This window comes from Quercus suber, unplaced genomic scaffold (genome assembly GCF_002906115.3).
Source record: "Quercus suber isolate HL8 unplaced genomic scaffold, Cork oak 2.0 scaffold_218, whole genome shotgun sequence".
In the NCBI taxonomy this organism is placed as follows: Eukaryota; Viridiplantae; Streptophyta; class Magnoliopsida; order Fagales; family Fagaceae; genus Quercus; species Quercus suber.
The window spans coordinates 620929-644261 of NW_027069676.1; the positions used below are offsets into that span (position 1 = coordinate 620929).

Genomic DNA, 23333 nt, shown 5'->3' on the forward strand with positions numbered 1-23333 from the left:
CATAAAAAAGAATATTCTTCCAAAAAAAAGAATAAAAGAAAAGAAAAGAGAATATTAAAAATTGATTTGTGAGAATTTATTTTCAATTTATTTAGTTTGGTACAAATTTTTGAATTTTTATTTTTTAGGTAAAAAAATAATTTTCAAAATTTATTTTTATTTTTTAAACTTTAATAGGCTAATTAAAATAAGTTCTCCCAAGCAAGTGCTAAGTAGTAACTAAATGTATCCATCTAAAAACAATATAAAAGAAAAAAAAGGCAAGCTTAACGGGTTATTATAAATAAATAAATTTAAAGAGTAACCAACTAAGCATGTATAAAATTAAGGATCAAGCGACGAAACCTTATTTTTATGTGATGTAGTTTGGTTGGAGTCAACCTTTTAACCTAAAGTACTTGTTTAATGATATATATTTGTTTTAACTTAGAACTCAAGTTTTTATTTTCAGTCAATTGTTTACCCTCTTTAAAATCCCAGTTTGTTAAATTTAATTTATACATCTCATTGGCAATGGGCTTACCTATTGGCACCTACCCTTTTTAACCAACCCCCATTCTCTTCTTTAAAAGGAAAAACCAAAAAAAAAAAAAATAATAAAAATTTTATTTTAAAATAAAATAAACCAATAAAAATAAGTTCATGCAAACAAAATTTGGCTGTTCTAGGTTTAAAGTTTTTTATCTTTTCATATTTAGTTAGATTTTATAAAAAAGAGAGAATTATAATTTATCTCTTTGTGATTTGGTACTGTCACAATTTATTTAGTTTATAAACTTTATCACAATTTAGTTTATAAACTTTCAATTGTTATGTTTCAACCCAAAAGTTTGGAATAAAATAAAGTACTCATAATGATTTTATTTTAATCCAAAGTTCTAAACCTTAGGAACCAAATGTAGTAATTGAAAGAATTTGTTGAACTAAATTGTGATTGGATCAAATCACAAAAATTATTTTTTGTTGAAAATAAATATAAAAATCAATTAATAAGGAATAATCTAGTTTCATTTGAATCTATACTTTGGTTAATGAAAAGAATATATAACATAAAATTAGATAATATGGATTATGCATAGAAGAGTTCCATTTGAATCTAAACTTTACGGTGATAAATATAGCAATAAAATATTTGTTTTTTTTTTTTTTTGTTGATAATTTGATAGTTGGGAGGAGAACGATTTGAGCTATAGAGACATGAGATGAAACACAATGTTTGTAAATAAAATTGTCATTGAACCAAACACAACTACAATCACAAGGTTTAATTGAAAAAAAAAAAAAAAAAAACCAGCGCACGCAGCAAATGAAAGTTATCTAGGAAGCATGGAAGCTTGTTCTGCTTTTTACAGAAAAACAACATAACTAGTTTAATTACATATAAGCAAAAGCAAAAGCAAAAAAGAAAAAGAGAAAATAATGTTATCATTTTATTTCACAGAGAGAGAGAGAGAGAGAGAGAGAGAGAGAGCTTCAATTTCTAGGTAGAGAGTGAAAGTGGGGTGACTGTTTTGTAGGCCCGCCTTTGTTGACCTCTCTCTCTCTTTCTCTCTCAAGTTATTTTTTTTTGGTTGTTGTGGTGTACTTTTTAGCTGGTAAGTTGCCTCTGTATATCACCAAGCTCTAGTATTAAAAAAAAAAAAAAAATTCCAAAAAGAGTCAAAGAAGAGAGAGATAAATAGAGAGAGAGCGAGAGAGAGCTTGAAAAGTAGTGATTTTTTTGGGGGTGTGCATTTGGCATTTGTGCAAATTTGTGGAAGAGAAGAAATGGGTATTGCTTCTCAGGAAGTGATCAGGCAGCTGCAAGCACTAATAGATCAAGGTCTCTGCTTCACCCAACTTCCTGCTCTTACTTTCTCTTTTTTTTTTTTTTATTATTATTATTATTTTTATTTAAAGATCACTTTTTTATTTTATTTTTTTATTTTTTTTAATGCTATTCTTTTGCATTATTATTATTTTTTTTTTGGGAATAATGGCAGTTGAGGAGCCATTGAAGAAAACATATCAGGTTTGCATTTCCCTTTTCCTTTATTTATTTATTTTTTCTAAAATTTATATTTTTGTGTATTTTGTTTAGTAACTTTCTAGTTGCAATTGAGCAAAAATGAAAGCTAGATATATATTTTTTTGGGTGAATTTTGTGAGCAATAGAGTTTGATCCTGAATTATCTTAATAGTTGGTTGGCTGCTTGAATGGTTTGATCTGGCAACTGGGTCTTCTTGGTGCCTACCAGCTCTTTTTTGTGTGGTGAACTGAATGTGATGTGATTCAGAACAAGGGTCTAATATGAATTAATTCCTGGCAACACAGTGTGATTTGAATTCACCAGCTGAAGTTCATTGCTTCTCTTTCTTCAGAGTCATAACTACAATAAATTATTCGTGTGGAGTTTAGATAAGATTCAATTGCCACACATTCCCATTTGGCTAAATCATTTCATGTTTTATGGGGGGGTGATCAAGGAGAATAAAACCTGAAGGAAATGTGTGACCATTCCCAGAATGTGATATGAGCAAAGAGTACTTGACAAGGCATAAGGTCTGCTTTGTGGTCTGTGTAAGGCTCAATGGAAGTGGTTATGCTATGCCCTTACCACAATGCCTCAAAGATTTTGTCAGCTATGATGGGTGTCCACAGGATTTGGCATATTCTACAATACTTGGTCATCAAAAAAGTAGTTCCTGGAAATATTCCATGGGTTGTCATTTAATGTGGTGTTTGGCTGCCAATTTGGTAAATCTCATTCATATGAAATGGTATTTCTCTAAAAAAGCGCAACAGGTCACAAGCTTTTCTTAATGGTGTCAAGAATTCTTGATTCTCGTATCGAATGTTGGGCAAGTTTGGAGGGTGAAGTTAGAAATGATTGCATTTTGCCTGCATCAAAGTATCTAGACTCCACCCACTGGACAAGGTCATTATATCTTCTCAATTGAGGGAAAACAAACGCTGTACTTTCCGTTAGAATGATTGCTGATTTCTACTTGTTAGGTTTTTAAGTGTTGGCTAATTCCATTACAAAGGTTGTATTCAAATATTTGGATGTGTTTCATTTATTGTAAAAGTTAGTCCTAAGCTGCCTTGAAGATCTCAAGAGAATTGAAAACTGAGAATTTCACTCAAACATTAAAGCATAGCCTGTCACTCGCTTGAGGCTTGCTTGAGCGAGATTGCGTTGATCATAATTCTGTTTCTACTTTCATAAGGGCTTTCATGACCTGCTTGCACACCTATAATAACCATGCCTTGCATGGGCTTAAATAGAGAAAAGTGCTGCTACACCCATAGAAACACAAAACCTTTGCCTTTTTCTTCCTTCAGCAAGACTGAAAAACCTTTATATTCTACACACTCATCTTGTGATCCCAAATAAAGTGATTTAGAGGTTGTTTTGAAAATCTGAGAGCTTTTACAGTGAGTCCACTCCATCAAATCTTTAAGGAGGTCCTTGGAGTTTCAAGGGTTCTGGTTCATGTAGACGAGGTTTGTTTGTGGAGGATTTTGACTTTGGAAGATTCTAGAGGTTCTATGGTTATTGTGGTAGGAAGGCAAACAAGTCGTTTCAGAGGTTGCTGCAGATTCTAGTACCAAGGTTTTGTGAATAGACTATTTGTAACTGCTTTTTCTATTGTGAATTTTCTGCAGAATTGAATACCTGGAGTGTTTTTTACATTGAAGATGTTCTTCACTGGTTTTCCGCTTTGTTACCAAATATGTGTCCTTTTATTGCTTTTTTTTTTCTTGCTAATGTGGTGTCCAGAATTCACCGAGCACCTAAATATTCCTCCGGGTATGTGTAGTCCCCGAGTCCCACAGTAGCTAATTACAGAGAGTAATTCCTTTAGGATTTGGCCCAAGATGTTGGCTAAGAATTTTGAACATATGATCTCATGAGGCTTGGGAACCACTAGACCATTTCCTTTCATTATATTTACTGCGTTTAGATTTTGTACTTGATAACTGTGGTTGAATTATCTATATGTGTGGATTAATTCACAATAAACTTGTCCAATCAATCACTAAATAACTTGTTAAATCCCCAGTGTAAAATACATAACGGTCTGCATCAGATTTTTCACTACTGAATATTTTGGAATAAATTATTGGCCAAAATGCAAAAACACACCCAAGGGTTTGGGCCAGTTGCAAAAACACCCCCCAGGGTTTCAATTTTTCTTTATAACTCCCTGAGGTTATCATATTCACCAAATTGACCTTTGGAACTAACTTTTGTTAGCTCTCATGGACGGAAATATCACACGACCACATTAAGAAGCCTCACCAACTGATTTGCAGCACTGATATATGATGCTCTATTAATTTTTCCATAAGAGCTAATGAAAGTCCCAAGGGTCAATTCGGCAGATATGAAAACCCCAGGGAGTTATAAGGAAGAATTATACTATAGGGGGTGTTTTTGAAATAGACCCAAACCCTCGGGGGTATTTTTGCATTTAGGCCTCCATTATTTATTGAGATAGTTTGTCTTTAAGGGTTGGTGGGGATGGAAGAAGTTTTCTTCATTTTGTTCCTTATCTTTTCATGCAGTTGGTGAAAAATTTAGTGTAGTTTGTAGGTAAGAGATGCTTGCTTTGAGCCTCACTTCATGCTATGCTCTTAATCTAAATTAATTGATATTGGTGTTTATTGTATGGATGGAACAATTATCTTTTTATCTGCAGAATGTTCATCAAGGGTATCCAACTGAAAATCTAGCACGTTTCCTAAAAGCAAGGGAGTGGAATGTTGCCAAAGCCCACAAAATGGTTAGATATTAGTCTTTGGTTGAAAACTTTTGCAAATCTTTACAATTACGTTTTTAAAACATTCAACTATGATTCTTGTTTTAATTGTTGACATACTTTATGCTTGTATGATGTTCCAGTTGTTGGACAGTTTAAACTGGAGGATACAGAATGAGATTGACAACATCTTAGCAGTAAGTTTGTATTTTTTTCTGCTTAAGGTGTCACATTTTCTTGAAGCTCATAATTTATCCAAGGATGTTTAATTGCTGATTATTTTTCCAAATATATTATATCAACTGATCATTTTCGTAAGATCTTTGATTAATTTGATCTATCAAGTTAGAGATCAGCTCATAGAATCCTTTCTGTTCTTTTTGTTTAAGGCAAGGTGGTACCCAATGTCATATTGTGTGATTTAATAAAAGTAAAAAAACTTTTGCGTGATGTAAAATGTATTAATCCCTTGTCTGCAATTTACCTTGTGTACCAATTTCTGGTAATTTTTGCTTTTATTCATAAACTAAATTTATCATTAACTTTTGTGGTTACCTAGCCTGAGTGCCTATATGACCAATATGGTTATTGAAGCTACCATGGGTGGGCCATCATAGTTCTAGAATTATAGAGGCCACATTTTTATGTTATATCCTTTAATCTTTTGGCATAGCAGTGGCTTCTTGATCTGGCCAATGTATAGAAAACCACTATCTATAATTTCCCATGTTATAGATGAAAATCATGTTAGAGCAGCTGGACTGTCAAGTTGTTAGACTCCAAGCACTATTTTTTTATTTATTTTTTATTTATTTTTTATAAGTAATGCAATTGTATTAAAAATCAAATATACTTTATGTTCACAATGATGAACACAAAGTGTCCAAAAAGTACAAAAGTCTCAAAAGGAAAATCTAAGAGAAACTTGAAACTCTAAATTAGAAGAACATTGTGTGAAACCCCAAATCTGGGACCAGTCAAAAAGAGTCTGAGCAACCAAAGTTTTCAATTGATCCAAGTGGCTCTCCATGTCTTCAAAAGTATGCCTATTCTGCTCTTTCCAAACAATCCACATCAAACAAGCTGGCACCATGTTCCAAATATCTGTTTCTTGTTTGCCAAACCAATTTCTCGTAGCGCTAATGTTTCTTACCATTAATTTTTTTTTTTTTTTTTGGTAATACTGATAATGTTTTTGTCAAAAATTGTGTTAGCTTATTGGTTTTGTGCAAAATAAAAAGAAACTATAAGCATAGTATTGGCCATTGCCAATGAATTCTTTTGTTTCTCATGTGGATGCTGTTTCTTTATACAGAAACCCATAGTCCCTACTGAGCTGTACAGAGCAGTGCGTGATTCACAGCTCATAGGACTGTCAGGTTACTCAAAAGAGGTTCTCATTCTCAACCAAAAAATTATATTGTTTACAGCATTTACATTCTTTATTCTTTAGCTAGCATAGTGTTTATGTATTAAATACTGCAATATGTTGCTCCATGGGGATCACCTAATTCAAAGTAATGATTGTAATTGCATTACTCACGTGTTCTTGTCTTATTACTCTCCAGGGACTGCCTGTCTTTGCAATGGGTGTTGGGCTCAGCACGTTTGACAAAGCATCTGTAAGTATTATGATAAAATTCCTTATTTATGTTTCATTGGTACCAGTTCTAATATGAAACTACAATTTCTACTGCCTGGTCTTAATAATGTATTTTTATTTATGATCCTTTTTTATTTTACAGGTAAACTACTATGTACAGTCACACATTCAAATCAATGAATATCGGGACCGTGTAATTTTGGTAAGCATGAAAGTTTGGAATCTCTTAGAAATTTCTTCTGCTGTTGTTTTAGCCTCTATGCTCTTTTTTTTGGATAAGTATTTTAGCCTCTATACTCTGTTATAGCATTTTGCATTATAAAAATATTAAGTCACTGTGTTGATTCATACATAAACTGCGTTTGTAGCCTTCTGCATCTAAAAAATATGGGCGGCCTATTACCACTTGTGTAAAAGTTTTGGACATGACTGGCCTAAAGCTTTCAGCACTGAGTCAGATTAAGGTAAAATAACTTGCCACTGTTGATGTTTTATGTATTTTCTTCCCTGCTGACCCATTTAACTTTGTGAACAATCTTCTTATTACGCCCATAAATTATTATATATATTTGTTTTATTTGGATACTTATAATGTTTTTCTATTAGTATCAAAAACAAAAATAGTTACTGCATTACTCCTGTACTTGGATGGGATGGATTTGTAACCAAGCCTTACACATTATTAATCTACTTTGAATTTTTGACCTACATTCAATGATTTTTGGACATTCTCAAGATACATTAATCAGAGTACACAGGAAGGAAATTAAACACTTAGGGAATTTATGAGTGGAAAGTATGATTGTTGGAAGACAAGCAACATATGATTAGCACTCCGTAATAAGTTTCTGTGTAACATCAAAAGGGGAAAAAAATAATTCAAAGGATGATGTGGCTACTCAAAGAGCACATCATTTATTGGTAAGGGAAAATCTTAGGTATAATTCCTTAAATACTGTACTTTAGGTTCCCAATTAAATTCAAACACATGGCAGCATTGATCAAGGCAACATGAAATTGCTATTTTTCTCAAGGACAATTAAATTCGATGCAGTGATGTGTTTGAATTTAATTGAGAACCTAAGGTACAACACCTAAAGAATTCTTTTTTATTTTTATTTTTATTTGATAAGTAACACCTATGGAATTCTACCTAAGTTTTGCACTATTGGTAATATGAATGTATGTTCTGATACTCATATGTACCTTCAAAAAGCTCAGAATTAAGCAAATGTTTTTTGGCTTTGGGCATACTGAAACAACAAATTTTAAGTAACTAACTATCCCTAAGAGAAGAACTCCATATATATTGTCTGAAGCCCGGGAATCTGAATTAATCTTATATTGGATGACACATATTGCAAGGGCTACATAACAGTCAAGAACCACTGCACTTTTTCTGTTGAGCTTTGTAGTGTATAAATTTTTAAAGCCATGTAACATTTACTTGGTCTTGTGTTTTCTGCTCTTGCAGTTATTGACAATTATATCAACTATTGATGACTTAAACTACCCAGAGAAGACAAATACATATTACATTGTAAATGTTCCGTATATATTTTCAGCATGTTGGAAGGTAAGCCTCAATGTTGTTGATCGATACAATTTAATATTCTGGTTTGCTATAAACCAGTGTTTCCCCTTGATGCATTGGTTCAATTTGAGCACTTGTTTATATATTAAGCTCATTTAGGAGTAAATGCCTTCCATTTTCTTCTTCATCTTCTTTTCCCTGGACAAACCTTTTTGGTATGGCAACAATGTAACTTTAACTATTAGCAGGTTGTCAAGCCACTTTTGCAAGAAAGGACAAGGAAAAAAGTTCAGGTCTTGCCAGGTTGTGGACGAGATGAGCTCTTGAAGGTCTGCCCCCATTATCCAAAATCTTTTGTAATACTTGACTTAGATATCATTTGGATGCTTATGTATAGCTTCTTTCACCACTGACTGTAATTGTCAGTGTTCCTCCGTCTTTAATACAATTAGTTGCTAACCCATGTGATACATAGGAAAGTTGATAAAATGATATTTATTTATATATATTAATGAATTAAAAGTCAAATTACCGAATTTTAAGAAATGATGCAATCTAATTGAATCAGAAATGTTTGTTTAGCAAAGGCCAAATGTAATTTAATCAGAATGTTTAGTGTTAGGTTGCTTTTTATTCTACTAAAACACTGAAAAAACTCACATATTAAAAAAATCAATTGAAAAAAAATATATATTATAATGATGATGTGAAAAAACGTAGGATTCCAAAACTTACGTGGCAACATAACAAAGAGTCAACCAAAAAATCTAGCCAACTACAAAAAATTTGCAAGGCACGGTTGTTGTATATAGAATATACAGATATGGATTTCATGGTCATGGTGTCCCAGAGATCATTATTGGAATACTCTTATAATAACTAGTTGTTTTGACCCAGTATCTTTGCTGATGTTAGCAAAGCTTTGTTCAGATATTGAATAGCTTGCATAATCAATGTTTAAGTAGCATTATTGTTTTAGGCCATGGGATGGGGTGGAATATTCTCCTATTCATGGATGCTGGAGTTTCAGCCTTTTGCTCTGTTTCAGTCAATAATCAAGCCTCCTGTATTCCTCTTCTGACGTCAAGCACTTGTTGAAAGATGTGTTAAAAATACTGGCTACGGATAAAGGATGCAATGGCAAAAGTTCTATGTTTCCTTACCACTAGAACTCAAGTGAATACTGAATATGCAGAATAACTGTTGAATGGTTTTCAGTCTGCTGTTCTCTTGTTTCAGATGACTAATCTTGTTGGTTTTTGTGTTTGATGTAGATAATGGATTATGCTTCTCTCCCACATTTCTGTAGAAAAGAAGGCTCTGGATCATCTCGGCACTCAGAGAATGGATATGAAAATTGCTATTCGTTGGACCATCACTTCCATCAACAGCTCTACAATTACATCAAGCAGCAAGCTTCAAAACGTCAACCTGTTGCGCCCATAAAACATGGTTCCTTTCACGTGGATCTGCCTGAACCTGTTGCAGAAGGAACGGAGATTGCTAAAACCATAGAATCTGAGTTACACAAGTTTGGGAACGGGAACGGGATATCTGGCTCGCTAAATGGGCTCAAGATTAACAATGATTGAAATTGTGTAACTCAATTTCTTTCATCATTTGCAGTGATACACGTGAAAAGCCTTGATGAATGCCCATTCACGTTTTTGGAGCTGTGGAAGAAGGCATATGGTCTTCCTGATCCACCATTCTAGTTATAATACCGTATAAATGTAATAGTAGTGGCTTATGTTATCCCAAAATTAATTCCAATGGGAAAATCTATATGGTGTATGTAACTTGACATATTGGCTGGATAATCAGTTTATAAGATACCCTCAGCCTGACAATTCTCTAGAGAATTGCATTTGTAGTTTGCACAGATTTAAGTCTAATATTAAGGACAGAAGAATCTGTTTCAGAAATTAGCAGTTTGTAGCTTTGACTGTTAACTATTGGTTTGATTTACTTCATTGTTTTGGCTGCTGGCTAATAATTAATTGTTTGAAAATTCGTTTTTTATATTTAGAAAGTCAAGTTTTTGTTGAAAGCAATTTCTTTTACCAATGCAAATGACCATGGAGTGCGCTGCGTTGATTGGTTCTGAGAATGGGAGATTATCAAATAGTTTGGCCCCTACTGGCCCCTCGTCCGGTCTGGTGCCATTCTGTCCTTTGGATTACTGAATGCTTTCAACAGCCATGGGTCTATAGTTTCTATTGATTTATTGACTTCATAAACGGCCATTCTCAAAATATGAAATATGTGTCAACTATATGTCTCTTTTTCCCTGTTATATTCATCTCTTAAGTTCTGTATTGACAAACCTGATGATCCATTAGGGAACACCTACATAATTTGTTAAACATTTAGCTATTGCTACTGAGAATCCAAGAAATTACTATGAAGGATTTTTGGCTACACAATGTCAGGGTTCAATATTTTTTTCCCTGTTTTTGAATCTCCCAAATTTGCACAATTTTTTAAGGAAGACACTTAACTAACATGGTTGCCTCATCTGGGAAATGAGGAGCTCCAGTAATTCTAGTTTATCTTCAAATGCAAAAGTGTCATTGAGACTGAGCAAACGTGATCTTGCAAAGCACATATTTTCTCTTGGTTCATCCTGATCTCTCTAGCAGGTGCTGCTTTTAGAATCCTAAAGCAGTAGGGGGGTTGACCCTGACAACCTCCCTGAATCCTCTTTAAAAGAAGAAGCTTCAGAACTCCCAATTTTTTCTTGCTGTCGCCACCTCCGTAGTTCACCCTCGACCATTGTTTTTGCTGACTCTGCCATCTCTGCTTTTGTCAGAGCTATCTTGGTTGCAGTCTTCATTTCATCAATTTCTTTCAAATTGGCCCCCAACTTTCTATCTGTTTCATTTTTACTTGCATTGATTGCTTCTAACTGAGCCATGGCAGCTAGCTCTTGCTTTTCAGCCAAATTTATTGACTCCTGGGCTTTCCTACTCAAGGAGTCAAACCGCTTCAATGACAACTTGATCGTGGGAGCAGAATCTGAGTTCAAAGAGTTAAGAGTATTCTTTTTCTCAGATAAAATCCTCATCTCATCAAGGGCTCTCTTTTCAGCTGCCTTTGCTTCCTCAGCCTCTCTCAAGGCAAGTTCTAGTATTTTCTCTGCTTCCTCTGATGCAATTGTGGCGGCTTCAGCTTCTTGCCTCAGCACATTAGCATTTCTCTTCATCTCTTCTGCTTCCCGTTCAGCATTTTCAGCTTCTGATAATAGCTGCTGGAGTTTCAGTTCTGCCACTGCCTTGCTATTCTGTACTTCAGTATTCAGTTTAGCAGCTAAGGATTCTTCTGCCACTTCCTTCTCCTTCAATTCAGCCAGCTCTTTCTTCACATCCTCCAGTTCCAGCCGAAGGGAACTCACTGATTTTCGAAGAGAGCTTTCTTCTTCAGCAAGTTTCTGCAGTGTCTTTGTGGATTCGTTGAGCTCTGAGCTTACAACTCTCACACTATCCATTTCAGAAGCATGTGCCTTCTTCATTTCCTCTTGCAGGACTTCAATCTCTGCACTTGTTTCTGCAAACTTAGCCTCTAAATTTCTATCAGATTCGGGATTAACCTCTTTTTTCAAGGACAACACTTTTTTCTCTACTTCTCTCTTCGCAGATTTGAATGATTCTATGCAGGCATCCTTTTCCGCCACAATCTTTGAGTGTTCTTGTTGGGCTTGTGGGGTGGCATGCTTTAGATGTTGAATTGATGATTGCATTGCTGCAATTTCCTTTGAAAGCTCCCTAGCCTTTTTTGTGTTAATGTTTACAGAACGCTTAGCTTCTGCTCCTTGTTGGAATGCAGCCAATTTTGCTTCCAAGGCAGCATCAAAATCCTGCCGAATTTTGTTGAGCTCTTGCTTTGCAGAATCAAGTTCAGTAACAATGGTTGTGTACTCCTTTCTTGCATAATCCAGTTCTTGTTTCCAAGCTTCACGTCCAATTGCATTTCTTGATTTTGCCACTTGAAGGTTCTTGGGTTTATTCTTCACAGCTTCTGCAGCTTCAATTGCTGATTGCTTGGACTCATTTACAGATTTGAGCCTGGTGGTCAAATCTTTCACTGTTCTCTTAGCCTTTTCAAGCTCTGTAAGTGCCCGAGTTTTTGTACATTGTGTCTTCACTAGATGTTGCTTAATCTCGTTTAGTTCATTCTGGGCCAATAGAAGTTCTGTCTCCTTGTCCAGTACATTCTGGCAAATAAGGAAAGAAATAGATCACATCTTTATGACATTAGGCCAAGAAGATGCTACATAAAAGAGAGATCATCATATCTTATGTTCACCATCATTGTCACTTAAGCATTGCAACTTTATAGTTTAGATTAAAGGTTATTTGGGTTTTCATTAAGACATATTCCAGAAAATCATTGGTGGCTATTGCACTATCTTTGCATCACAGGCAATGGACCCTAGCCTCTAATTCACTAATAATAACAAATAGTCCTGGTGTTCAATCTCTAACAACGTGGCTTGGCAATGGAATAATCATATGTACCTCTGAAGAAAGTTTTGACTTCCTGACAGCAGATTTGTCCCTAGAGACAGCTACTTCACCAAATAGACTAACAGCAGCTTTGACAGATTGGAAAGGTGCCCTGGTGTCGATCTCTCCCACCTCTGTCCTCGAAGAATCTAGAGGAACCTTTTGGCGATCTTTCATGCGGATATTGACCATCTCTTCCTTTGGAACTTAGCTGCAAAATCATTTGAAATTAACATCATGCAGAATTGAGACATATATAATAGCAGCAGAAAAGTTTATTACTTTTGAGTTTTCAAGTCCAATATTATAATTTGATTAAGAATTTTTATCCAAATTATAAAGATAATTATATTGAAACCTCATGGCATCCTAGAGTTATTGGAAAGGATCATAATTATAAAATTTCCACTTTATTTAAAAAAAAGAAAAAGTCATTTTGAACATATAAAACTAAAAATTTGTAAATGATTGAGAATGTTTATATAGAATTCAAGACTAAGATCAGAGACAATTGGACAATTCTACAAAAGAACAAATGCATGTCTTCAATAGAGTCGAATAATTCAAACTACATATCAAAAATTGGATAAATGAAACTGTCAAATGCCTTATGATATCCCCAGGCATAAGTTGATGTAGCACAAATTCTTCCATCAATTACCAAAGACAAAGAGAGAAACATATACAATCTATCAGAGAATGCAATATCATATGCCTATTTCTACAGCCAAAACACAATTGATATTATTGGTTGAATTTGGCTAGAATAATAAGATTGTAGCATGTATCATCTAATTTTGCAAAACATAAAGTGCAACATTAACATTAATCAAACTAAGGAAGAACAACATGGTTAATATTACAAACAAAAAAGGCATTCAAAAAATTGAAAACTTTGAATACATGAACATTATTAGATATGAACTGAAAATTGCAAAAGCCTTACATGAATTGAAATTGCATAATCATTAGAAGAAGACCACGCACCCAAAAAGACTTTGAAATAAATTGCCAAGCCTGAGATTGAATTTAAGAGATGCAATTTTTTTTCTTTTAATGAAGATATATACAAATTTTGATGGACCTTAAAAGAACAAAAATGATAATACAGGCTGGATGGTATTTGAAAACAAGAACATCCCAAGATTAAGGTTATAGTTTTTATTAGTTAAAACTTAAAAGCCTTTTTTACCTAGTACAATTAATTGTCCTGATATAGCGGGGAAGACAGATCGCTTTGAGGTGGATTTTTACGGTACATTCCAACCGTTTTGTTGTTTTGAAAAGACGAGATTGTCCTCAACTATAAGAGTCTGCGTCAAACAAATGTGATAACTCTTGGCCCCTTGGGGGCTTTAAGAAGGGCCTATGTGGGAAAGGACAAGAAGTTATGTTGGGCAATTTAAAATATTTTTCAGACAACTACTGCGCACACTCTGGACATGTTGGTCTTTCTATAAATATAAGTATTCGTGAAATAGGGGTACAAGGATTGGGGTTTAAGTCTCCACGTGAAAGTTTCACACACATACAAATGAAGATGCCTGTTTTTTGTTAAGATGACCAAAAACCATCTTGATGCACCTTAGTTAAGAGTACTGTAACTTAACTGGTACAAAATAATAATTACATATATAATGACATTTTTCGGTGTTTCTAATGGGAAAGTCCAGGGTTCAAATCCTCTCATAAGCAAAACTAGAAATTTTGCTTGAGGACAACTATTAATCAATAATACACACACTTTCGTCTTTACTTTAATGTGACAGAGTAATATTTTAGGATTCACAAGAATGTTAAATGATTTCCATGTTTAGTTGCAAATCACACTAGAGAATTAGATGCTAGGGTATTTGGATTCCTATTAACCCTTTTTTGTAGGAATGTGAATTCCTTTTAAATAGGGGTGTGCAGCCAACCTGCCAACTCGCCAAAACCGACTCGACCCAACCAAACTTGCTGGGTTGGGTTGGGCTACAAAATTTTTTTTGATAGCGGGTTGGGTTAGGTTTGAGTCATAAAATTTCAAACCCGCCAAATCCAACTTGATCCACCCATATATTTAATATATATATATATATATATTATATAATTAATAAAAATTTTAAAATAACTAGCTCTTCCTATCCTATATAAAAGCCAATTAGTTCACACAAACCCTAATAAATTACTATTGTTGTTTAGTCATTAGTATTGTTTGCCTTTAAGTAGTTATATTGATACTAATCTTTGGGTTTTTTTTAATATATTTATATTTATATTTTTTCTATTCAATTTAATAATAATAATAATAATAAAAATTTGTCTAACCCATGGGTTCAACTCGACACAACAGTTGGGTTGAATTTTTTTTACCCACCATAATGGATTGGGTCAAAAAATCCTCTCAACCCGATCCAACTTGACTCATGCACACCCCTACCTTTTAAACAGGTAGGTAGCCCATATTCCCAAACTTAAAAGAAATTGTATTTTTTTATAAATTGATAATTTTAGCTATTTTTCCTTATCATTCAAGTAAATTAGATAAAACGCAAAACAACTCGTCAATATCTCTTCTCATGTCTTTATCTCTTTTCGCCAAAACAACATAAATAGGATATACAACTCTATTGATATATTCGAAACCTGAGTGGGTTCCAGTTAGCTCAACTAGTAAAGTTTCTGATGGTTGTATAAGAGATCTAGGGTTCAATCTCCGCCTATACCAAAATCTGATTGATGTCTTGGTTTGATGATAAAGAGCGCTCATCAGGAGCGGACGCTATAAGTTAAAACTCTCTCTCTCTCTCAAAAAAAAAAAAAATTGATATATTCATTAAAAGTTTTTTATTCAGATTTCACGTGTAGAAAAAAAAAAAGTTTGAAGGAACCCTCTATTGTTTTTAGGTAGTCACTTTTAGTGTTGTTGTGTGTGTTGCTTAATAAATTATTAATGAGTCTATTTTCATGGAAATTTGTCAATGTATTTATTCGTATTTTAGATTTTGGTTTTGTTTAGTTGCTATAAATATAGATTTGAATTGGTGGCTTTGTTTGTTTGTTTGTTTGTTTTGTTTTATTTTGTTTTGTTTTATTTTGTTTTGTTTTGTTTTGTTTTGTTTTGTTTTTTTGTGTGTTTTTTGTTTTTAGATTAATGGCTTTGTTTGGTTGAACTTCAGAAGTTCCGAATTTTTTTGAGTTTTCTTAAATGTCAAGTTTTTATTTCTTGAGTATGATTGCAGTGATGACTCGACCACCACTAAATCGTAAAAAGAAAATTTTAGTTGCGTTGCTTCATCAATTAGATTTACTCCGTCAAATGTGAATGATGTTAGTGTATATGTGTGCAACAGAGATTCTTTCTAGGAACAGAAGAGTTAGAAGAATGGGAGATTAATACTCAAACTTTCTAGCGAAAGTGTTTTATGAGAAATGAGTAAAACTAACACCATATGAAGATTAATACTCAATCTTTCTTTCCAACTTCTTTAATTATTTATTTATTTTATTTTATTTTTCGCAATTAATTTTTTAACATTATGAATTTTAATTAGAAGTCATTCTTTCTTGTAAGATTATGTAAATCTCAATAAGAATTAGTCATGGAAAATTGAGAATTTTAATACTTTTATTTTATACTTATGATATGAATGAAAATCACACATTTGTATAATATACTTAATATTTGTATTCTTGTTTATGAGATAATTTTTGCTTCATTAAAAATGATCCTCTTGAATATTAGAATATAAAATATGTAGCACTTATTTTTGAAAGGAAGGAACTCATAACTTGGAGGGGAAGCACAAAATTAAAAAAATTCATCATTTTCTTAAGTGAAAGTGACCTTATTCAAAATTTTGGTCCCACACCCTTGAATCCGCCATCCCCCACCATCGAATATCCCCAAAAAAAAAAAAAAAAAAAGAAAAAAAAAAGAAAAAGAAAAAAAAGGAAAACCCCCCAAAAAAAAAAAGAAAAAAAAAAGAAGAAAAAAGAAAAAGAAAAAAAGGAAAGAAGGTTAAATTAGCTAATAGGTAATTTTAGTCTCATTAAAATATGTTGCATTAAATTAGCTAGGTAGTAGTTAAATTTTCCAATTGTTGCAATAATTGGTCAGGTTTGGCATGAAAGAGAGATTGAAATATTTTGTAGGAACAAACTAGAATCTTGAGATTGCAATATTATATTAATTTTTTTTATACTATTTATAAGAGGATTTCTCTCTTTGGGCTTTTATCTGATTCAAAAATATTTCTAAACCTTAGCTTTAATGGGGAAAAAACTTGAGGACAATTCCGTAAAAATATATTTCTAATTTCATGTAAAATGCTTACAAAATAGAACACTTCCCTATTAATCCATATCTTCAAAATAAACTTATCTATTAAAAAAAAAAAAAAAGAAACCTCATTGCATGTACAAGGCGCATGCGACGAGACAATGGTTACATTCTTAAAAGAGGTTGCATATATAGCTCAACCATTCTCATGTAAGGGCTGGATTAAAAAGATTAGGTGACAGCTTGGATAAAAATTGAATATTACTAGGCCAATATAGGCTTAAAATCATTTTAAAAGAAAGTATAGGCTTGCGATTTCTTGGGCTCTTAACAAGGGGAAATTCTTATTTAGTCCCGTATTACAAGGTCACCAAACTGATTTTGTAGTCCCAACCAATAAGAACAACACAAGTTAAATAAAAATGTTGACATCATTTAAATTATCCAGCTCAGCAACCATAACTAAATGACGTTAGTGTGCTGGTCTTCCGTTTACATTAGGCGTTAGCAAGCTATTTTCAAAAAATTTTGGGACCCGCCTCAATTTCAAATTTCAAATATCAATCCATCACTTGTCTCTCATATTTCATTTCTCCTCTGAAACATAAAAATGAAAATCACTTTCTTGTAGCTCTCGCCTTGCCATTATGGTTATGGAAGGGGATGAGCTCGAAAGTGAAAATGAGGACAGAGAAGATGTCCCTAGAAAACTACCTCGATTTCATTCTCTCTAACAGGCAAACCGATCTCACTATCAAGGTTTTTGTGTGTGTTTTTCCAGTCTTTCACCTTGTTTCTAAATTACTGAACATGTATATTAGTATTAGCCTCTGTTTGATTGCCCAGGAATTGGAGGTGGAATTAATTGTAAATGTCTTAATTAACCACTGTTTGGCTGCCGAGAGAATGTAGCAAAGAATAGGAGATGTTATTTATTTGTTTTTTCTTTTTTTGATGAACATTTATTTGTTTTCTCTAATAATTTTCATTTTGTTGTTTCCATTGCTGTACGATTTTTTTCCCCTTTCAAAAGGTCAGTAAGTGTGTAACACATTTACTCAATTAGGTGTTGTTTTACGTTTCTGTCTTTACTGCTCCGAATTATCGATGAAGTTCTTAGCTGTTTGGTTCCAGAGAAAATGGAAGAAAGAAAAGACGAGATGAACTAAAATCAAATTTATCTTTTTCCATAAAGGAGTCACTTAGCATTAACCACTGTTTGAAGTTGATCTTTGAAGTTAGTCTTTGTCCATATAACAAACTTGTACAGTTTAGTTCTGCTATCTCTAACAAATTTTTTAGAGGGGGATATATGAAATCTAGTGTCTACAAGGTAGTTGTTACAGCGATTGAATTCTATGCTCTTAGTCTGTAGCATATTGGAACCTCTTGGCATTAGTTAATTTATATATTAGAAAATGTTGGATTTCTGGTATTATCCAGTAAGTGGGATTGCTTGCTTTTATTCAACTTTGATTTTATCTAAGTTTATTATTTGTCAATTTTATTTTATTTTTTTAAATGGTCCTGGTTTCCAAACTGTTGTTTTCCCTTATCTTTATTTACTTGTCTTAATTCTTTTCTTTTTGCAGCATCCCATTATCTACAGAAGACCAAAAACTTGGAGTTAAGGCGCTTGCTTGGTCTTGTGTTTTGAGATTATAGTATCTGATGTGAGACTTTGTTAATCTCTCTCATGTTGCTTGGCATTTGATTTTGTGGCAGCGGGAAGCTTCAATGGATTCTAGAGCAAGCTTTGATACCAGGTCAAAGTGAGCTAGCTAAGAGCCAATGGAGTTTGCAGATTAAAAATTGCAGATTTTGGATGGAATGTTTAATCAAGAAGAAAGAGATACATCAAATGTGGAACTATCATATTATTATAGCCTTGTAACAAAAAGAATTTGTATTTTAATACTGTAAGACTCTTGTTATCATGGCATTGTGATAAAAGTGTACATTTTAATAAAATTTTGTTCATTTTTTATCAATATCTTTTATTGTCTACCTTTCTCTTTAATCAAATTTCAATATAATGCAAGACATCAAATTGTTAAACTTGAAGTAACTGTTTATAATACTTCAGGAACTTATAGTCATTCCTTTGGTTTTTGGTTTCTTTAAAACAACACGTTTGTCCATGTTTTCATTTTTCAACTTATAGGGTAGTTACAAGATGTAGAACCATCCTTAATGGTAAATGATAATTTCGCCAAAAGATTAAAGAGGTAATGTCATCAAATCATATACTCAAATGACACTTCAAAGCAACTACAAAGAAAATAAAATACATCTTCATTAAACACATTTTTTCTAACAATTACTAGGAAAAAAAAAAAACTTCTTTGAACATATCTTCATTATGTTAATAGCACCACATCAATGTTTGAGTAGAAGGTACTCAAACCTGTACATATAAAAAACCAACTACAAAAAGTCCAAAACTATCCAAAAAGCGGCTGCAAAGTGTGCAAACAATTGTCTAAATTGTCCTACAAACTAGAAATATCAAATTTGAATTGTTGTTAATAGCCTAAAATTTAGCCTTGCCAACTTCAGGATGCATTGACTTCAATCGATCCTTGAATACTTCAAAGCCTTTCCTTGATGACAAAGGAGCAACATTTGGTACATGATGCTTGGATAACGCTTGCGCTTGACTTCATGAACTATACCTTATATTTAGACCTTTTTTTACAAATGGGCTGCGTTGCTGCACCTAAAAATTCTCTAGTGCCTGGCTTTTCATAATGGAAACCAAAAATAATATTAAATATTTTGTATATAGTAGAGCAGAAGAATTTATAATTCATCGCTCTTCAGTATGCAAGAGGACTAATCCGAAGATATTGTTAAGTAGCAAAGCCAATATGATATTACCATTTAGTAATCTAGTAAACTTTGGATGTATTATCTAATTTTCTGCTACATGGAAGGGAACAGTGCAAACATTCATTCATTAAGTTGCATTTTCTCATATACCTCATTTGCAGAATATTAAACACATGAACACAAGAAAATAAAAGAATACCACTTTGCCCTTTTCTAAACCCCCTTCCCATAGCTCCAGGAAAACCACATAGCTAAAACAATACCACCACAAATGACACCATCCATCAGAAGTGTGAGGGTAAGCCAACAGAGAATTAAAAGCAAACAACGAGCAGTTTCACAAATGCTTTACAGACAATATTTCAACTTTTCAAGAGATCAATCATATGGACTATGCCTATCAATTTGACTTTACATTTAAAATTTTAGAAAGAATCAGTCAAAACTTATATTACCACAGCCATAAACAAATACCCGTATCTCTAGCCCAAAAAAAAAAAAAAAACTCCAATTGACCTTTCTATAGTCATCTATGAACGATTCTAAAGCCATAAAATTTTCCCTACTTATGCAAAATTTTCATCATCTTTTACAAATTTCATTTCTATTATCATTCATAGGTGACTATAGTACTAAGAAACAAGGTGAAAGACTGGAAAAACACACACACAAACAAACCTTGACGATAAGATTGATTTGCTTGTTAGAGAGAACGAAATCAAGGTAGTTTTCCAGGGACATCTTCTCTGTCATCATTTTCACTTTCAAGCTCATCCCCTTCCATAACCATAATGGCAAGGCGGGGGACTGGGGAGCAGAGGCTTTCAGTGGGACTGTGGCTGTTTTGGACTAGGAGAGAGCTACAAGAAAGTGATTTTCATTTTTATGTTTCAGAGGAGAAATGAAATATGTGAAACAAGTGATGGATTGATATTTGAAATTTGAAATTGAGGCGGGTCCCGAAATTTTTTGAAAACAGCTCGCTAACGCCCAATGTTAACGAAAGACCAGCACACTAAGGTCATTTAGCTATGGTTGCTAAGCTGGATAATTAAAATGATATCAGCATTTATTATCTGACCTGTGTTGTTCTTATTGGTGGGGACTACAAGGTCAGCTTGGGTGACCTTGTAATCCGGGACTATGTAAGAATTTCCCCTTAACAAGTTACGTTAGTATAGTAGGTGAATAAGTTAAACTGGATAGTTATAAACTGATTGGGCCAAGATGTCAAATTAAATAATCAATGAAACTATATTTCTATTTTTTTTTTCCATTAATCTTACAGTTTGAGATATGTTTAACCAGTAACTAATTTGTGTGATGCATGAGAATGTATCTCGAAACAATACAGTGTCAACTTAGTTGGAGTATAATATATATTCACATGTATTTAAAATTATATTCACATATAATTTTATAAATCTATCGTATTTTTTATATCAAAATATTGGCTTTTAACATGGCTATCTATTAGAATAGTAAAAAAAAAAAAACCTATATATAACTATATCATCCATGCATTTCAACACCAACGGAATTCGAACGACAAAAACACCAAATTGATACAAATAATTATTGATTATAAACTAATACAATAATCAAATTAAGAGTTAAAGAAAAGAATAAACCCACTTTTTTTTTTTAGAAGAATAAACACACTAATTAGCATAAGTCAAGTATGGAAATTAATACAAAAAAGCTTTTGTAAAATCTAGAGATGAGAAAAAAGAGTTGCAATGAATACCCAATCTATATATATATATTATAAAAGGTTAGATTCAAAAACGGGTGGATGCATGTTATGATGACACATATTCCTTTTCAAAACATACTACAATGACACATGCCAATTATATATATATATATATATATATAATTGATATGACATGGACAATGTATTAAAACAATTATTTATGTATGTAGGGGTGTCAATGTTCGACCTAACCTGCGATCACGACACGAACTTGACACAGGTTTTTGCAGATTAGGGTCGGGCTTTAGCGAATTTGGGTTATAAACGAGTCAACCCGAAAGTGGTACATTAAGAAACGTATTATAAGCGAGTTAAATCCATGTAACTTGCAATAGACGTGTTTGACACTAGCTAGCTAACTTATTTGTGTCAATCCGAAATGACCCATTTAACACAACCCGTTTAATTAGTATAACAAATAAATATTCATTTTATTTTAAATTTGTCAAATACCTTTTATATCCAACCTATATTTTAAATTTAAAAAAAAAGTGAGTAATTACAAAAACTTACAAGTGATATAATTGGAAATTGAAACTTTACGAACCTTAAGGATATTAAATTTTTGTTGAACTATGTTATTTGGGTTGAAGTGTATGCACTTCTTTTGGGGTGTAAAGAACTTATTTTTGGATAGATACTATATTTTTGTTGAACTATATTATTTTGAATGTAGGTTGAAGACTTAAAGTGTATACATTACTTTTGGGGTGTAAAAAAATATATTTCTAGATGGATGTTATATTTAATATTATACAAGTTGAAATGGGTTGTGTTATATTCATATCAACCCAACACAACCCGTTTAATATTAAGCGTGTCAAGTGGGTTAGGTCAGGTTAATCCGCCTTATTAACAAGTTGGGTTAGAGTTGAAGGATCATGACATGATTATTAAATGGATCAGGTTCAGGTTGAGCCATTTAGTCGAATACCTATATCTTGACATGATACAAACCAGACATGCTAACCCGAATTGACACCCCTAGATTACATGTCGATATGTTTGACATGTGTCAATAATAAATAGAAATTAAAAAGAAATGCCCTTAAATGTTCACTATTAATCTGACGAATATTGCCTTAAATGTTCACAAAATTAATATGCCCTTAAATGTAAACTATTAATTTCACCAGTTAAAAAATGAGTTACATGAACCTCTGTTAGGTACGGTTTCTTAGATGAGAAAGGTTGAGCTATCACCTAATCTTTTTCCTTAAATTAATTTTCTTCTATATAAACATTTAATTTCATGCCCATAGTTAAAAAAAAAAAAAAATCAAATTCACAATTAAAAAAAGAAATTATTAGGCTCTCAAAATTTTTTTTTTTTTATTAAAGTTGGTAAGCACATTTTTCATGTTTAAAACATCGAATATGTTAATATATTATTATATATGTACAATTTCAAAGCACTCGCATTATAATTATTCCTATTTATATGATAATGAAAATTCCATTAAATTAATTTGGAGTCATAATTATGATAAAATTTTAGCAATAAATTAATTTCCTCTCATTTAAACCAATTAATTTCTTTTAATTTTCTATTTTTTATCAGGAAAATTTAGTGTAGATTTTTATTCCTTTATTTATCCGAAATTTTCAATTTTATCAACAAAATTTTGTGGGTTTGGTTTCTACTCTCTTATTCTTATACCTTTTTGAATTCCAATTTTTTTTGAATTAAATTTTTTTTATTGTCTAATTAATGGTAATTTGGGTACTTTAGAAGTTTTGTAGTCATTCTTAAACTGATATTTAGATACATGGATATGCATTTTCATTTCCAGATTTGCCTAATAATGATCTATAGAAAGCATAAAAATAGTATTCTCTCTGACTATCACAAGTCTTCCAATGAGCAATTATTCAGATACACCATGAAATGCCCTTCTCTCTCTCTCTCTCTCTCTCTCTCTCTCCTTACTAGATATATAGCTATCATTTGCAACACTATAAATTTATATTAAATTATATGCCTATTGAATAAGTAGTTTTTGTGGTACGGATGATAGCAAGAATGTTTTTAAATGCATTTGGAAACATTACATAATTTGCATAAGGATTAAATTAGACGAGAATGATAAAGT

The 23333-nt window shown here is 32.6% G+C and overlaps 2 protein-coding genes and 1 long non-coding RNA gene across 5 annotated transcripts; 1 reads left to right on the forward strand and 2 right to left on the reverse strand.

Annotated features, from left to right (window-relative positions):
- Window positions 1–1613: 1613 nt before the first annotated feature.
- On the forward strand, window positions 1614–9808 carry LOC111992606 (phosphatidylinositol/phosphatidylcholine transfer protein SFH2). 3 transcript variants are annotated; one of them, XM_024024477.2, is made up of 11 exons: window positions 1615–1822; window positions 1983–2011; window positions 4687–4770; window positions 4890–4943; window positions 6062–6139; window positions 6315–6368; window positions 6492–6551; window positions 6718–6813; window positions 7824–7925; window positions 8132–8212; window positions 9158–9808. In XM_024024477.2, exons 1-11 carry the CDS (start codon window positions 1768–1770, stop codon window positions 9473–9475), a joined length of 1011 nt encoding a protein of 336 aa, XP_023880245.1. In that variant the 5' UTR covers window positions 1615–1767; the 3' UTR covers window positions 9476–9808. The 3 variants fall into 3 exon arrangements, with proteins under 3 accessions (XP_023880246.1, XP_023880245.1, XP_065635884.1); XM_024024478.2 differs by lacking the exon at window positions 6062–6139 and having other exon boundaries at window positions 1614–1822; XM_065779812.1 differs by lacking the exons at window positions 1615–1822; window positions 1983–2011 and adding an exon at window positions 3421–3596.
- Window positions 9809–10063: 255 nt separating this feature from the next.
- On the reverse strand, window positions 10064–13516 carry LOC111992602 (WEB family protein At1g12150). Its single transcript, XM_024024474.2, has 3 exons — window positions 13335–13516; window positions 12401–12599; window positions 10064–12096 (listed from the first exon to the last, which is right to left on the reverse strand). The coding sequence occupies exons 2-3, from the start codon at window positions 12578–12580 to the stop codon at window positions 10543–10545; spliced, it is 1734 nt and encodes a 577-aa protein (XP_023880242.2). The 5' UTR covers window positions 12581–12599; window positions 13335–13516; the 3' UTR covers window positions 10064–10542.
- A 5477-nt stretch (window positions 13517–18993) lies between these two features.
- LOC136070202 (uncharacterized) lies at window positions 18994–20370 on the reverse strand. Its single transcript, XR_010631486.1, has 2 exons — window positions 20163–20370; window positions 18994–19389 (listed from the first exon to the last, which is right to left on the reverse strand). It is a non-coding gene; the product is annotated as an uncharacterized LOC136070202 (long non-coding RNA).
- Window positions 20371–23333: the final 2963 nt, after the last annotated feature.